This window comes from Balaenoptera borealis (genome assembly GCF_965194805.1).
Source record: "Balaenoptera borealis genome assembly, chromosome: 7".
In the NCBI taxonomy this organism is placed as follows: Eukaryota; Metazoa; Chordata; class Mammalia; order Artiodactyla; family Balaenopteridae; genus Balaenoptera; species Balaenoptera borealis.
Genome location: NC_138864.1, coordinates 117572177 through 117590784, shown reverse-complemented (window position 1 = coordinate 117590784; position 18608 = coordinate 117572177). Strand labels below are relative to the sequence as shown.

The window sequence follows — 18608 nt, the reverse complement described above, 5'->3', positions numbered from 1 at the left end:
GGGCTAGAATGATACAAAGCATAATTAATTTTACATCTCAGACTAACCTGATATAAAATCACCACTAACACTGTCTGTAAAGAACTTAGCTCAGTGCCTGGGATGCAGTAAGTGCTCAATGAATGTTAACTATTAGCATCCCTGCTCTTTGTGTTCCCAACTAGCCAGGGATGACGGTGGCACTCTGTTATTGGCTGAGAAATCTTTTCATTAGGTAAAAAACACTTGGAGGTACTGCCTTCTGAATTGTCACCAACCATTCAGTAGATCCTAGATCTAATGTAATCTAGAATGTAAGTCATTCTCCAACTGTCAAAATAACCACTCAGTGAATGCTTTCCATTTCCACATTTCCATAGCTCAAAGCTGCTGATCACAACTACCAGACCAAGCTGGTGATGACGGCTGAGTGATGAAACAGTGACCACAGGGAAAGATGAACTTAGTGTAATAAAGATGGGAGGGGCTGAAGGAAAGTATAAGTAACTGTTAGGGAGTTCAGAGCAAACCTGAGCACACTGTCTTCCTGAACTAAGGTGGAGAGTCCTGTCCCCACAGCCCTGGCCTGAAAAACTCCATGGGGAGATAAGTCCTAAGCCTGGAGCTCCCTTTCCCACCGACAGTTTAACCACTTTTAGGGAGATGGGCTTTTAGGGACAGCAAATAGAGGGACCTGGATCCAGAAGTCCAGGAACTAGGCTTCCTTGTTCTTCCCTAAGAGACCCCAATAGAGGCATAGTCCCCCACCCTCCCTGCAGCAGAAGGGCCTCCATCTGCCTATCTGGAGCCCTCTTCCTCCTTCCTGTTTATGCCCAGCGCTGCTTTTCAATCCCACTGCGTGCCCCCATGCCTAACCATACCCACTGATTCTCCTAGGTGTTCCTGAGGAAAATACTGAGCTGAGAGCTCCATATTCTGCTGGTCTTCCGCACCTCACAAGGAAAGATTTAGACGGCTATGAAATTTATCTTCTGTTTGAGTGTCCTTGCTGGTATGTATCCATGACTTTCTACTCTGTCCTATAAGGCACAGGTTAATATAGGATGGAGTGAGGCAGAGGCAGGATGTGTGGAAGGTGCAAAAGAAGAGTCAAGAGAAACTGTCAGAAGCATAATTAGGGGTCTCCCCTCTCAGACTCCAAAGGCTCTCAGGACAGGCTGAGCCCCCATTGCTAAGCTATGGGGTAGGTTATGGTGTACACCTGCCTCAGAGAATGCTCAACAGTGAGTGTTCCACCCTGGTTATTCCAAAATGTGGGCTTCATCACACAGCAGGCAAGTCTAGTGTACTCACAAGGACAGAGTACTCATTTTGACATCTGATACGCCCCCTTTTTCAAAAGCTTAGAGACTCAGAATGCAGGGAATGGAGAACGTGGGAGCAAAAGATCAAATGCTAGGGCCCTATGTCCTACACTTCCTGACTACCATGACGTTCTTCTGATGGCAGAATTGGCTGGTGAGGCCTTTCCCACCACACCCTGACTTGCCTAGGTTGCATCACAAATTAGCTGTGTGAGCTTAGACAAGTTAATTAATCTATCTGTGCTTCAGTTTCTACAGTCAAAATGGGGATATTACTACTTACATTACAGAGTCATTGTGAAGATTAAATAAATCCATGTAAAGCACTTAGAACAAGAACTCAATGTCTCTTGTCCTCAATAACACTCCACCCTTTTTTCCTTGGTGTTTCTAACTGTGTGACCACACAGAGAAGGGTGTGGTGAGGCACAGGACTGGGCTTGGGGAGGACTAACATAAGAACCAAGGGCAGCTGAGACAAGCACAATATTTCTGATACTAGAATCAGCCTTCCTCCTCTTTATTCTCTAGTTTTTTTTAATAATATAATTCATTTATAAAAGCACTGCATGTTCATACTAGAAAATTTGGAAATATTAAAAAGTAGAAACAATGCTAATGCATTGTCTGAATTTACTCCCAGGTTTTATTTATTTTTAATGGTTTATTTTTGTTTCTTTACTTGTTTTTAGACAATTAGATTACTGGATTAAATGTACATTTTTATTTTTTAACTTAAAGGTTATCAATATTTCCTTTGCTGTTTAATGTACATTACAAATATAATTTTAATGTATATGACGTTCCATTTGTTCATATACTTTTGTATTTCAATGTCCAACATTACTTCATTGGACACTCATATTTCAACCATTTAGCTATTATAAATAGTGTTAAAATGAGCACATTTATTAATAATCTTTGTCTACATCTGATTATTTCTTTAGAATCAAGAATTCTTGGCTTTGGAAATATTAGGTCAAAGTTGACGAACCATTGACAATTCTTGATGCCCATTTCTAAATTGCTTTTCAAGAAAATAGAATAAATTCCCATTCCTATAAGCAGTAAATGAGAGTCTCTCTCACTGTACCTTCTTAGACTGAATATTACCAATATTAAACAAAAATGATTCGTATAAATATTAGATGAAACACTATGTCATTTTGATTTACATTTTTATTCGAAAAAAATGTCAGACATTTTCACATTTCCTGGCCAACTGATTACTTCTTTAAAATCATCCATATTTCTATTCAACTAGGAAGTAGTTGATTGTCTTATTCGTTCTAAGAACATCTTATATATGTTTCTCAGGGACATTTTTCCCCGCTCACTCATCTGTGCAGAAAGAAGACCACGCCCCCTATCTGGTATACCTCAAGTCTCACTTCAACCCCTGTGTGGGTGTCCTCATCAAAAGCAGCTGGGTGCTGGCCCCCGCTCACTGCTGCCTACCGTGAGTGCCGGGACATCCTTACCCACTACAACAGCTATACTCATTCTGCGCCGGTGGTTCTCAAGTAGAGGCAGCTTCCCCTCCGGTGTATTTCCATTTGGCAAAGGCAGGCACCTTCGGCTGTCACAATGGGATGAGGGATGGGGGGAGGCTGTGCTAAGGGCGCCTACCCTGCGAACAGAGGCCAGGGCAGGGACGCGGCTGAACACCCCACCGCGCACAGAGCAGCCCCACCGCAGAGCAGAACCCGGCCCCACACGTCAGCAGTGCTGCTCTAGAGGAGCCCCGTTCTACGTACTATGCCTCCTCAGTCTCCCGTCGGTTTTTCAAGTTTTTTACTGGCAATAGGAATGTGTTTTGTCAGTTAAGGGACCAGCAGGTAACTGATGGTACACTCAAATTTGATTAAGTTGAGGAGAGTTTATAAAAAGAACTAATGACAAAGGTATGGTCTCGTTATAGGGAAAACACAGGGAATAGTTCAGTCCCCCCGCGTTTAGTATTAGAAAGGTGCAGTTACTACCCCTAGACCTAAAGCGGCGGGGGAGAGAATGTTTACAAGGGGGGAGAAGGAAAGAAAGAGAGAGACAGAAACGGAGAGAGAGAGCGCGCTGTGCGCTGTGCGCAGGGACTGCCTGATAGGGGCTGTAACCTTTGGTCAAGAGACAGCCAACAGCCACGCCCTGTGGCAATCTTACAGGAAGAAAGATGGGAGGATATATACTCCAACCTCTCCCTTCTCCCTCCCCTTACTTTCCGGTGCTTCTTATTGGCCAAATACCAATCAAACGCTAGAGGACCAGAAAGCCCACTGATTTAATCCACATATATCACCTTCCCAAGTACAGGGCAGGATGAAAGAGTTGTGAGTAGATCTGATGAAGCAAACAGGAGATATCCAACACTCAAGTCACCTCATTCTCTTACCTCCACCGGAATGGAAACGCCCAATCTGATAGGCTGGAGCTGGAAAGAGGGAAAATAATATTTCTACGCCATGCATCCTTTTCTTCTCCACTACATTAAGGACACTACATGAAAACATAGTGGGTAAAGGCTCCACCACTTAACTGTGTGACATGGGTGAATACTCTTACGTGCCTCCGTTACTTCATCTGTAAAATGGGGATTCAAAATAGAATCCACCTCACAGATTTGTTGTGAGTGGTAAATGACGTAATCTAGAATCCAGATAAAGCCCTTGGCAAAGTATCTGGCACACTATAACATTCAACATCAGCTTAGATGATGATGACGATGATGATGATGATTACTTCCAACCCCTTATCCCTCCAGAAACCTGAAAGTGATGCTGGGAAATCTCAGGGTCAGAATCAGAGATGGGACAGAGCAGATAATTGACCCTATCCAGATTGTCCGCTACTGGAACTACAGTCATAGTTCCCCCCAGGATGACCTCATGCTCATTAGGCTGGCTAAGCCCGCCAACCTCAACCACAAAGTCCAGCCCATTCCCCTCGCCACCAGCACCGTCAAGCCAGGCACCGTCTGTATGCTTTCAGGCTTGGACTGGAGCCAAGACAACAGCGGTGAGTACACCTCCCACAGAAAATCAGGGTCATCAGTTATCCCTGAAGAGGAGCACCCATGTCTGTATAGCTGAGAAGGGAGGAGAATGGATGGAGACCAAAGGGAGATACTATATGAGTGGTCTGACAAAAAGAGACCCTCCCAGAAGTCCAAAGCTCCTCCCTTCCTAGGGTGACTAATGCTCCACTGCTTCTTCAGAGCTTTGGCAGAGGGGGCCACCAGGCCACCTGACTCTGCACAGAGGCCACGCCATTCCTGATCGTCAGAGGTACAATTCACATTAAGGAGTCTGTGCTCCTCTCTCCCATACTGGCTCACTTAACATGTGGAGGACACCTGAGAACCTGAGTCAGGTCACCTCTTATGCCTCCAAGAACAGACACAGAGAAGAAAGAAAACTCTGCTTTTTAAAGGGACATAAAGGCTATTTCAAAATCCTCAAGATTAACTCTCATAACCATGCACAAAATCATGTCTTCCCTTTGTCTCATTATTTCCTTCAGACACACACAAAACACCAGTTGAAACAGAAGGTGGTGATTGGAGCGCTAAATAACAATTGTGAAAAAACAAACAATTGTGAACAGGAAGGTTTCTTTTATTCCTGTCTTCCCTCAGGCAGACACCCTGATTTAAGGCAGAACCTGGAGGCCCCCATGATGTCTGATGCAGACTGCCAGAAAACCGAACAAGGAAAAAGCCACAGAAACTCCATATGTGTTAAATTTGTGAAAGTGTTCAGTCGAATTTTTGGGGTAATCTTTTCTCTCTATTCAACTTTCACTTACTTGTATTATATATGTCCAGTTAACTATTTAATCGTGATATTTAAAAAATTGAAAGCCCACAGCTTCGTAAATTTTTGAAAATTTGATAAGGCTGCAGCAAAGCCCCCCATTATCTTCAGTAAAGGGCCCTCCTTAGAGATGTCTGTATTCATTAAAGGGCATCACGCAGTACCTAGAGTTAATAACACTTTGCTAGGTTTTTATTCTCATAGATGCAACTTTGAAACGGGCATTGCTTTTAAAAAATTAATTCAAACTTTTCACAAATTGAAACTGGCTTCACCAGTTCAAACAAATGGAGTTTGACTCATTTTACATGTGAGTTCTAGAAAGGTTTTTCTCTGACTTTCTCAATGTCACATAAGACTAGTTACGACCAAGCTAGATAAATGACTCAAGCTTCCAGTCTCCCAGCTCAGTGCTCTTTTCTTGATGCAGCATGCTACCTCTAGACAGGGCGCATCCACATTGCGGACGAGAGGGCTCCTATAAGGAGAAGATCTGACCGAATCTGTCTCTCTCCCTCTCTCTGCATGATCCCTTGTAGGAGGTGGCCGTTGCTACTGTCATCTGCAAAGGCAAGCTACAGGGGATCGAGGTCGGACACTTCATGGGAGGGGATGTGGGCATCTACACCAATGTTCAGAAATATATCACCTGGATTGAGAACGTCACTAAAGACAAATAAGACCAGACTACTCCGTCTGCATCCCAGTGGCTCTGCCCTGACAACACTAACCACAACTTTCCCCAAATTCAAAATAAAACGTCCAAATAGAAATATTGGGATGTATCACACCAGTATCCTATGTTTTCTTATTTGTGTCTCTGTCCATATCCCATAATGATCTGAAGAACCAAGAACAAAACATGAAATAAGCACTTTCTACACTGTACTGAGTTATATCCATTATCTCATTTAATGCTTATAACAACCCTTTGAGGTTATCGTTTATTCCTACTTTAAAATAAGAAAATTGAGACTAATATAGGTTACTTAACATTATCTATAGCTGGTAAATATCAGAACCTGAAATGGAACCCCAAAATGTCAGATTCTCAGCCCTGTGCTCTTAGCCTCGAAATTATAGGCAAGTCCATGGCATCACAAGAGATGCTGGCTTCTGTTTTCCTGCTACCTCTCTTACCATTCAAAGGGCTTGAAGCTCTCAATTGTGTCTCAGATCCTGGGTACTGAAATAAACTCTCCCAAAATGCAGCAGGCTGAAGGGAGAGAGCTAGCGGATGGGTAGGAGGTTGAAAAGAAATGTCAGGACAGTGACAACAATCACCAATCAAGTCCAAAGGGAGGCCTGGCAGCTCCAGAGCGAGATGAAGCAGTCATTTAGATCCAAGGAGAGCACAGCATCAGGGCAGCAGCAGAGCTTAAGAGGTAGAGATAGCTGAGGGGAGGTGAAAGAAGGGCAGAAATTGGGTTTGGCCTCAGACCATGGGATTAACAAGGTCAAGAAAGCAGGTACCAGTCCTCTGGTTGAGAACTTGGTAAAACATCTCTCCAGATATCCCAGGTCTGGAAGTGATAGAGGAATTCAGGATACCCAAGAGATTTGGTCATACAGGACAAGGAAGGTTAAAGTAATCTCCCAGCAGATGAAGATTCAGGAAACAACCCCACACTATCCTTGAGTAACATTTTCTATTCCCAAGGTTTAAAATACAATCTATACTTTAATGACGTCTGTGTTAGGCAGAATAATGCCCCCAAAATATGTCCACACCCTAATCTTCAGAACCCATGAATATGTTACTTTACATGGAAAATGCAGCTTTGCAGATGTGATTATGCTTATGGACGTTGAGATTATCCTGGATTATCTGGGTGGGACCAATGTAATCACATGGGCCCTTAAAAGTGGAAGAGGAAGGCAGAATATTTGGCCAGAGAGACGTGACAACAGAAGAGGCAGCAGAGATTCAAAGCATGAGATGGACCTACCCCCCACTACAGGCTTTGAAGATGGAAAAAGGGAGCTACAAGGCAAGGAACATGAGCAGTCTCTAGAAACTGGAAATGACCCTCAGCCACCAATTAGCAAAGAAATGGGGACCTTAGTCCTACAATCCTTGACAACTTGATTTTAACCCAGTGAAATCTGTCAAATTTCTGACCTACTACTAGTACTGTAAGATAATAAATTTGTATTGATTTAAGGTAATACATTTTATTGATTTAAGGTGTTTGTGGTAATTTGTTACAGCAGCCATAGAAAACTAATACAACTTTTAAATCCACAGCCCCTAAAAGAACTACTTTTTATAATGGGATTTAAAAACCTTCAATGGTTCCCGATTGCCCTGAGAATAAATTCTAAACTTATTAGAATGGCATCCAAGCCTCCTTGATACTTCCCACCAACCTCATCCCACTCCCAAAGTAGAATTTCTAATATTGTCTTGCCACTTGGCATTGCTTCCTGACCCTGTGAAATGTAAATCAGGTTAAAAAGAATGTCAGAGGAAAACATAAAAAAAAAAGCCCAACGCCCTATTTCCTTTTAAGGTAGCAACCTGGTCAAGGCACAAACTTAACAAAGTTAGATCCATTTTAAAAAAAAATTCCTTGAGTTGAAGTCAAGTCTTCAAGTGTTGAGTGCAAAGGCAACAATATTCCAGGCAAAGTACTTCCTCTACTCCCATTGCCTATGACTCAGGCATAAACAAATCATATCAATCACTCTTCGAAGTAGATTGCAAACTGTGCTATGTTCAAATGTGTGAAAACTCCCTTAAATGCTGCCATGCGGCTGCTGTCTCATCAAATGATGCAAAGAACAATTATGCAATAGAAGCAACAAGAAAGATTAGGACTTGTTTAAATCAAAATTACCATCAGTATGACAAAAGATAACTCAAACAGCAGTGTAGATCTGGATCACCATTCAGAATCATCTGTCCTATAGCCTCAGCCAGAGGATGACCAAAAGGAAGTCTGAGAAATGAAAATTAAATCCATAATTCTACCTGTCAGAAAATTATCAATTCTGCAAAACAAGCAAGAACAAACCACAACCTATCTGGAAAGAAAACACAAAAGTTTCAGAATCCAGACGGAAAAAGAAACACTGAATGCACTCTGTGCTCCAAAGCCAATTAAAAGTGACCAATCCCTATTCATTGCCCATTTCCAAAAGCTCACCCAGAAAAGATCACCCAATTTATAATCATAAGAGCTAGCCCTTAAAAAACCTTCTGTAACTCCCCTTCTGTGGACATCACTGATGTTCTGTTCTTGATAAAGTTTTCCCTAGCTGGAACGATTATTAATAAATGACTCTGCTCTTGACATAGGCTTTCCTGATGATTTTGTGCAGATTTTAACAGCTTGTATCTAAAGCAAAGGCTCCACTTATTCACTAGATCTCATCCCCTCTCTTCTAGTCGAGAAAATCACTCTGGTACTATTTCTCTTTTGGTCTCTCGGTCTCTCAGTCTCTCTGTCTCTATGTCTCTGTCTCTATGTCTCTCTCTCTCTCTCTCTCTCTCTCTCTCTCTCCCCCCCTCCCATAAGTCCCATCAACACAGAACCACGTTGTTATATCTCCCATTAAAAAACCGTATTTAGATCTCATGTCCCCTGCCCCGGCTGTTATTCTCTCCTGCAATTTACAGCAAAACTCCTTGAAAAGGTTGTCTATTTTCACTTTTTTCCACCAATTCCTCTCCATCCCAGTCTCTTGATCCAACTCAAATCTGGCTTTTGCACAGCACTCCCTCTAAAACTACTGTTTCTAAAGTCACCAATAAGTTGTATATTTCTAAATCCACAAGTCAATTCTCAGCTCTCATTTTACTTGACATTATCAGCATCAATTGAAAATGTTAGTCATTCCCTCTTCCTGGAAACATTTTCTTTACTTGGCCTCCAGGACATCACCTTTTTTCCATCTATCTCACTGGTTACTTCTTTTCAGTCTCCTCTATTGATTCCACCACATTTCTCCAACCTCTTAACATCAGAGTTCCCCAAGTTTTAGCCTTGGCCCTCTTCTCTTATACATATCATCCACTTCCTTAGTGATCTATGCTAGTCTTAAGATTTTAAATATGATATATAATCTAACAGCTCCAAATATATATCTCCAGTTTGGACTTTTCCCTTGATGTCCAGTCTCATGTATTTTACTCATATAGTCTACTTTGATATCTAATATATATTTCAAACTTAACATGTTCAAAACTGAACTCCAAGTCTTACCCACAAGTCAACCAGCCTCACCCACGATCTTCCCCATATGAACTGATGACAAGCTGATGACCCTGCAATCTACTCAGGCCAAAAATTTTGGAGTCACTTTTGATTCCTCTCGTCTCTCATATCTTATATCTAATCTATAGGTAAATCCTGCCAGGTCTATCTTCAAAACATTTCGACAATCTTACCACGTCTCCCTGTCTCCACTGCAACCACCCTGGTAAACCTGGAGCAGTGCAATATCCCCCAACCCATTTTATTCTTCTACTTTTGCCTTACTAAATTTAACCTATTCTCAGTACAACTACCAAAGTGGTCTTTTAAAACCTAAGTCAAGTTTTGTCACTTGCCTCTGCTAAAAACCCTCCAATGGTTCCCCATCTCACTCAGAATAGAAGATAAAACTTGAACAATGGTCTATAAAGTCCCTAAAATCATGGGCTCCATGGCCCCTTTGACCTCAGTGCCCACTACACCCTCTACTCCAGCCACAGTGGCCTCCTCGCTCCTCCTTGAACACATTAGACACTTTCTTACCTCAAACTTTTACACTTTCCCCAGACTCCTGCATGGCTACCTCCCTCACTTCCTAAAATCTTTGTTTAAATATTTTCTTAGTGAAGTCTTGTCTGACTACCCTATTTAAAATTAGGATCCCACTTTTGGTGGAAGTACGTATTCATTTTCTACAAAAATTTGGCAATGCATGTGATAAACCTTCGAATTATGCATATTCTGACTTCTACCTTTAGAGTTTTACAAGGATGTTTGCTGCAGCACTGTAGAGAGCAAAAAACTGGTAGGGTGGGGGCCATAGAGTATCGCTTATTTCTAAAAAGGCAGTACAACCATACACAATAATATGTGTGATCATTTAAAATGGTGTTGTAAAAGAATATGTATTGTCATGAAAATTATAAGCATAAGACTCAGTTTATGAAATAGTATACATGTTATGGTTCCATTTTTGTGCCCATAGCTATTCGTTCAACAATAGCTACTATTCTAAACACTGAAGGCACAAAAGAAAAACAAAGAAAAAGATTCTTGTCCTCAAGGAGTATACATTCTAGTTTAAAGGTACAGGTAGTTAAATTTTAAAATGTATTATGTCAGATAAGTACTATGAAAGAAAACTAAAGTGGAATTGGGAGTACTGGGGTAACATTTCAAACAGAGTACATATTGAGATTCATTTGACAAGGATCCCCAAAACTTGAGCAGGTTCTAAGAATTCTCCTTGGGAATGCAGAATATAGAGTTGAAAGGTGTTTGGGAAAGGTGGTGTCTGCTCTCCTAGAGATATCATGATAAACAGAGAATAGTGAAAATGCCACGATCAGGAGTGAGAAAGTGAGGATGAGGAATGCGTTTATGACAAGTTGTAATAATAAAGTGGGACAAATGCGGCTCCTGAGCCTGAATGCACCCAGAAGGCGATGACGATGAATGACAAAAGAAGGGAAGAGGGTAAGGGATCCATCCAGGGAACATCCAGCACGTGGATCTCAGGAGTAAGGATCTGGATTGGCTACTGCTCCTGTGGGGATACTGGGAAAACCCAAAGCCAGTTTGCAAAGCTAGGGGCCTTGAAGTGAATGCCGCTGTCATCAGACGTTCCTCCAACTCTTTTACTAGTTCCTCAGAATTATCCAGTGCTGAATTATAAAACCTTATTAAAAGAAAAAAGGCCTGAACTGTTGATTCCTGTTTTTTAAAGTTATCTTTTACCTTATATTCAAGATAAGTTCATCTCAGTGACACTATGCTAAGAAAACTTCAATGAGATTAGTACTCTATTTTTCTTAACCTTTTGTGCACATCTGAATCACCTGAGGAACTTTAAAAGACATAATGCCTGGGCCCTATCTCAGAGATTCTGATGTAATTGCTCTTGGGCAAGACCTGGGCACTTGATACTTTTTAATCTGCCAAAGTGATTCTCATATGCAGCCAAGATTGAGAACCTGAAACTAACTTTCACCATGAAGCTTGTACTAACTAAAGCTTTCCCAGAATTTTACAGCACACTAGAGGCTGCGAAAAATGGTTTTCTAAAAACCCAGTTTTACTAATTGTTTCATACTGCTATATAGAAACACACTAACGTTTGGGTATTGACCTTATATATAGCTACATTTCTAAATTAACTTATTTCCTAAAATTGTTTAGATTATTGGGATTTTCTACGTAGACAATCATATCCTCTTAAAATAATGAGTTTTATTTCTTCTTTTCCAATACTTATATCTTTAATTTCTTTAATGTGTCTTTAAGTGTAAAATTCAGTGGTTTTTCATATAGTCACAGACTTAAGCAATTATTACCACCATCTAATTTTAGAACATTTTCATGACCCTGATAGAAAGCTATACCCATAAGTAGTCACTACCCAATACCTCTATTCCCCAGCACCTGGAAACCACTAATCAACTTCCTGGTTCTATAGATTTGCCTATTCTGGACCTTTCATACAAAGGGAATCATATAACATGCAGTCTTTGTGACAGGCTCCCTTCAGTTAGCATAATGCTTCAAGGTCTATCTGTGTTGTAGCATGTATCAGTACTTCTTTCCTTCTTATGGCTGAATAATATTCCATCGTATGAATATGTGTGTGTATGTACACACACACACACACACACACCACATTTTGTTTATCCATTCATCGGATGATGGACATTTGGGTTGTTTCCACTTCTTGACTATTATGAACAGTGTTGCCATGAACATTCATTGGTAAATTTTTGTGTGGACATATATTTTAATTTCTCTTGGCTACATACCTATGAGAGGAATTGCTGGCTCATATGATAACTGCATTTAACATAAAATGTAGAAGTTCTTGAAGTCACTCCACTAGCTCCCACTAAAGGAAAGCCCCTCAGCAAAGTTTTCAGCTTTGCTCTTAAAATGCTTATATATTGCTAACGTTTTCTCTTTAATTGAGAGAAAGCTGTCCCCAGTAGTTTCTTTTGTCTTCAATCTATATGCTTAATTTTTTTGGCCTGTTTCTCCTATTTCCATCTTTTTATTGCTTCCTGATACCTTCTGAGAGAGTTCTTTGAGCTGACCTTCCAGTTCATTAATCGACCATCTGCTGTATCAATTCTGCTACTTAACCTCATTGTTGAGTACATTATTTCATCTAATTTAAAAATACACATTTTAGAAGCCAAAGGGAAATCAGACTTTTTCTCACCACAGGACCTATCATCTAGGGCAGGTGTGTGACCTAGAATCAGCCAACCAGAAGCTCTTAGCCAGGGCTTACGTACTATGACGCAAAGGGACACATTCACAGAGGCAGCGGCACTGTCTAGGACATAATGCTGACAGTTGAAATGTGAGTGTTACTGCCAGCATCAGTCCCTCTAGAGTGACTTGGCTGTGTTCCCAGCTGTTTAAACCCTCTTGGTTCCCATTCTGATGTTGACTCTCCAGACTTCCCATTGATTCTAAGAGATAGCCAATTTCCTTCCAATAAATTAATTTCCTCCTTCAGTCATTTCAAGTTGGACACATGAGTTGGGATGTGGGAAAAATACATGAGAGTTAAAGCACTAATTTCTTCCTTCTACATAGTCAGATTCTGTAGACACTGTCATAAGTTATGGTTCAAAAAGTAAAGTGAAAAACATATTACTTGAAGTTACAAAATTAGTAACCAGAAGAATGACAAGTAAATAAAACTAATCAAATATAGGAGAGGGGAATAAATTTGGGGTTAAGTGAGATGATTCCCAAACTTTGATGAATGGGATTCAAAAGTTACAGTTTCAAAGTTGATAAACCAAGTAAGAAAGGCAAAATATTATTTAGAGTTGTGAAAGTAATCACCAGAAGAACTAAGACAAATGGTAACATGTGACCACATCTGGGCAGTGGGACTAATAACAGGGAGTGGAATGGGAAATGCTGCTGTACACTTTCTACCTTTCTGTATTGTTTACATCTTTTTCTAGTCCCCCTCCAGGCTGCACCAGCAGAGATCATACCACGTAACAGAAAGGGAAGTAGTAAGACCTACACACATACATACACACTTATGCACATGAACGTGGATCCAGCTGCAGCTCGGAGAATGCAAACTATAAAAGATTTAATTACAGAAGATTCAATTCAAGAGCACAGATTTGCCTCCAGATTTGTTTTTTTGGATAAAACACAAAGTAGCCTCACATCCATCATGAGCTAAATCACGCACGGAAAAGGAAGGAAATCCAATCCCAAAAGATGACTGGGAAAACGCAAGTGTTTTGTCCCTAAGAAAAGCAAGTCATAGATACTTCAGTCTGTCATGATTTTGGATCTTGACTCCCAGGCATCCCGCCAACACCAAACATGAAAGATTAGTTGCTTATTTCACCTGTTTAAAAATACTCACGAACTTGAGCTTTCCACAGGCTAATCCCGGCATGAAGTCTTACAAGTATATCAAGAGGAACTTAAGGTTTACTGGTAAAAGCACAAGACTTGGAGTCCAAACATTTGGGACTGTTTTATCTGACTGTTTACTAGTTGATGATGTTAAGCAAATCATCACTCCAGCCTGAGTTTTGTCATCTATAGAATGGGGATAGAATTACTACCTGCATAGAGTTGCTATTAAAATCAAATGAGATAATAGACTACATATAAGAATACCTGATAAAATGTAAAGCCCAATACAAATGTTAGGTTATTATCATTATGACAGTTGGTCACAACAGACAGCTGTATAAAAATAGGCATGGCATAGTGGAAAATTCACTCTACTACTAAAAATATAACCTACAGAAGCATCTCTATACTTGAAAAGGATGAATATTGTCATTTCCAGAAGACAAAGATGGTGCTTGACCTCACACAGCTCACAGTGACAGCAGTGGAGCTATCCCTCCCTTGAACTATGACTAACACCCACACGTGGCTAGCACATACCTCAGTTCACAGCTTTGGATAAGGAAAAGACACGTGCTAGAACATGTTAATGAAAGTAGAAATGAAAAAAAAATTTAAGTATATCAAGTATTGTCCTTTGGATTATAGATCCTTTAGAACTAAACCAAAGGAAATGTGTTCAAATAAGCCTAAAAAGAAGGCTGAAAAAGTATATACAAAAAGGGACAAGATTCAAAGGAGGGAAAGGCAAAGCTAACTCTTTAGGAAAGTAGTGTTATATAAAGGAAAGAGCCTTGGACCAGGAGTCAGAAAACTTAGTTCTGGCTCTCTACGAAACTCTGGGCAGGCCATTGCCCTCTCTGGGCCTCAATTTCTCTATAATATATAAAAGGAGTTAAAAGACTAGTTAACACAGCTAATCAATCATTTAGAAAACATTTATTGTTTATTATGGGCCAGGTAATATTCTAGGCACCAAGAACTTAGGAAGAAACAAAAACAGACACAGTTCCATGGATTTGATGTTCTAGATGGTCTCCATCCAACTCAAAGACCCAACATGCTAAACCTCTGACTTTAGGCTGTGGAGAGGCCAAGAAAAAGAAATAAAAGGTACCCAAATTGGAAGGGAAGAGGTAAAATTGTCATTATATGTAGATGACATGATACTATATATAGAAAACCCAAAGGACTACACACAAAAACTATTAGAACTGATATACAAATTCAGCAAGATAGCAGGATACAAGATTAATATACAGAAATTGGTTGCATTTCTTTACACCAATAATGAAATATCAGAAAGGGAAAGTAAAAGAAAAAATCCCTTTTAAAATCACATCAAAAAAATACTTAGGAATAAACCTGACCAAGGAGATGAAAGACATATGCTGAGAACTATAAAACACTGATAAAGGAAACTGAAGATGATTCAAAGAAATGGAAAGATATCCCAGGCTCTTGGATTGGAAGAATTAATATTGCTTAAATGGCCATACTACCCAAAGCAATCTACAGATTTAATGCAATCACTATCAAATTACCCAAGACATTTTTCATAGAACTAGAACAAATAATACTAAAATTTATATGGAAACACAGAAGACCCAGAACTGCCAAAGCAATCCTGAGAAAAAAGAACAAAGCCGGAGGCATAACCCCCCCAAACTTTAGACAATACTACAAAGCTACGGTAATCAAAACATCATGGTACTGGCACAAAAACAGACATATGGATCAACGGAACAGAACAGAGAGTCCAGAAATAAACCCACACACCTATGGTCAATAAGCTTTGACAAAGGAGGCAAGAATATACAATGGAGAAAAGACAGTCTCTTCAGCAAGTGGTGTTGGGAAAGCTGGACAGCTGCACGTAAATCAATGAAACACTCCCTCACACCATACACACACACACACACACACACACACACACACACACACACAAACTCAAAAGGGCTTAAAGACTTAAAGATAAGACATGATGTCATAAAACTCCTAGAAGAGAACATAGGCAAAACATTATCGGACATAAATTATAGCAATGTTTTCTTAGGTCAGTCTCCGAAAGCAATAGAAATAAAAGCAAAAATAAACAAATGGGACCTTTCAAACATACAAGCTTTTGCACACCAAAGGAAAACATAAACAAAATGAAAAGACCCTTCAGCCTGGGAGAAAATATTTGCAAACAATGCGACTGACAAAGGCTTAATTTCCAAAATATACAAACAGCTCATACAGCTCAATATCAAAAAAACAAACAACCCAATAAAAAAATGGGCAGAAGATCTAAATAGACATTTCTCCAAAGAAGACATACAGATGGCCAATAGGCACATGAAAAGATGCTCAACATCGCCAATTATTAGAGGACAGCAAATCAAAACTACAATGAGGTATCACCTCACACCTGTCACAACAGACATCATCAAAAAGTCTACAAATAACAAATGCTAGGTAGGGTGTGGAGAAAAGGGACCCCTTGTACACCGTTCGTGGGAATGTAAGTTGTGCTGCCACTATGAAAAAAGTCTGGAGGTTCCTTAAACAACTAAAAATAGAGCTACTAGATGATCCAGCGATCTCACTCCTGGGCATATATCTGGAGAAAACTCTAATTCAAAAAGATACATGTACCTCAATGTTCATAGCAGCACTGTTTACAATAGCCAAGACATGGAAGCAACCTAAACATCCATCAACAGGTAAATGGATAAAGAAGACGTGGTGTATATATATACAATGGAATATTACTCAGCCATAAAAAAAGAATGAAATAATGTCCTTTGCAGCAACATGGATGAACCTAGAGATTATCATACTAAGTGAAATAAGTCAGACAGAGAAAGATAAATATCATATGATATCACTTATATGTGGAATCCAAAAACCGATACAAATGAACTTACTTACAAAATAGAAACAGACTCACAGACATAGAAAACAAACTTATGGTTACCAAAGGGGAAAGGTAGGGGAGGGATAAATTAGGAGTTTGGGATTATCAGATACACACTACTATGTATAAAATAGATAAACAACAAGGACCTACTGTATAGCACAGGGAACTATACTCAATATCTTGTAATAAACTATAATGGAAAAAAACCTGAAAAAGAATATATATACACCCACATATTATGTATGCTGATATATGGATATATATATGTATGTTGATATATGGATATATATATGTATGTATCTGAATCACTTTGCTATACACCAGTAACTAACACAACATTGTAAATCAACTATACCTCAATTAAAAGAAAAAGTATTAAATGTTCCAAAAAAGAGGGGGAAACCCACTGTTGGGCAGTAGCCGACCCAATTCAGAGGTTGATATACCAAGCTGTTGGGTTCTCGGTAGCAGGAGGTACTATAATTAAGATGTGATCATGTTGGCTAGCGAGAACAATGAGTAAGCTGGCTCCATCTGAAGTTACTTCTGCAAGGGTCACTATGGGAAAAGGGTTAACAAAGTCCTTTCTCCCCCTGCATGAGAATTTGACCTTCAGTTAAACATAAATATCTTACGGAGACCTCCTGCTTCCTTGAGCGTGATGGATGACTCTTAGGTGTGTATCCCTTGGCTCAACCCTGAGAGCTATGTCTATGAAATTATTACAAGAGAAATTGGATCCTTTGGGACATGAGGCTTTTATTTTAGGGCAGCTTCCACCCTTACCCAAATGTGGATCTCTTCTCCTTGCACCTGAACTGTATAACTGGCAGCAAGGACTCTGCAAAAGAAGAAGGTCTGACACTTCCCTGCTGGTGAACTGGATCCTTGAACTATACCCATCTGAGTACACTGGTGCCTGAGTGGCCTAAGACAGTCTTGTAAGTCTGACTATTTACCGGAAGCCAAGAAGACCCACTTGTGGGTGTGCTGCAGCTGTGAGTCCAAACTCCACTACCTGGCAGATCTGTAGGGAAAGTTTTAGGGCAAATAGTCAAAGCAAAAGGGTGACTTAGTTTATTTGATGAAGGCTTTAAATAATGAGATCAGTCACGGATCAATAGGAATTACAAACTTTGAATTGTTTTCAAAAGAGTACCACTATTGCTTAGGAGGAACAAAGAAGAAAACTTTTATTTCTTGGACTTTTTTCAGTGCTTATTATGTTCCCAGCAGTGTACCAGGCATCACAAATCTCAGGCTAATCTTTAAAACAGTTCTAGGAGGGAGATCTGGTTATTCCTACATACAGGTGAGGAAAATTAAGATCAAAGAGAGTAAGAGACTGGCAAGCGTCACAGAAAATCAGTGGTTAAGTTGGAACGTCTTTCTGAGACTGAGCTCTTTCCAGTACACTAGGCCACCCCTCATTGGTTCATTCATTCAATAAATTGTTATTATCAGCCAGTCACTTATACGTTAGGTGCTGGGGAAACAAAGAAGAATCACCCACAGCACAACCTGCCTTCAAAGAACACACAGAATAGTGGGAGAGACAAATAGACTATTAGATCAGTGTATTACGTGCTATAATAAGGAAAAACAAAGGGTACATTGGGAGTGTTCAGGAGGGGCTTTTAACACAACCTTGGATATTCACGAAAGGCTTCGTTAAGGAGACATATAAATTATCTCTTGAGGATGCAAAGGGGTTATCCAAGCAAAAGGCTAGAGTGGGAGGGAGAAGGATATTAGAACAGGGGGAGAACTCTACGTGAAGACTCAGAGGTGACAAAGATTGTGGTAAATTCAGAAAACAGAAGAATGGGGGGATGCAAGGAGAGGAAGAAGTGGTGAGAGATAAAACTGGAAAGATAAGTAAGAGACAGATCATGAAGTATCTACGCCATAGGTACAAATTTTGGACATAAATAATCATTACAGTAATTTGATCTAACATTTTAGGAAAACACACAGAATAAGTCCTTAACTTTATCTGAGAAAG

The 18608-nt window shown here is 40.0% G+C and overlaps 2 protein-coding genes across 2 annotated transcripts in view; one reads left to right on the top strand and one right to left on the bottom strand.

Moving 5' to 3' along the window:
• The window catches only part of MGAM (maltase-glucoamylase), a 200427-nt gene that overhangs the window by 156325 nt on the left and 25494 nt on the right, over positions 1–18608 (bottom strand). The window lies entirely within an intron of this gene.
• PRSS37 (serine protease 37) lies at positions 1191–17960 on the top strand (the record flags this gene model as incomplete). Its single annotated transcript, XM_082400411.1, has 5 exons — positions 1191–1223; positions 2576–2763; positions 4060–4317; positions 4937–5069; positions 5650–17960. 5 exons carry the CDS (start codon positions 1191–1193, stop codon positions 5788–5790), a joined length of 753 nt encoding a protein of 250 aa, XP_082256537.1. The 3' UTR covers positions 5791–17960.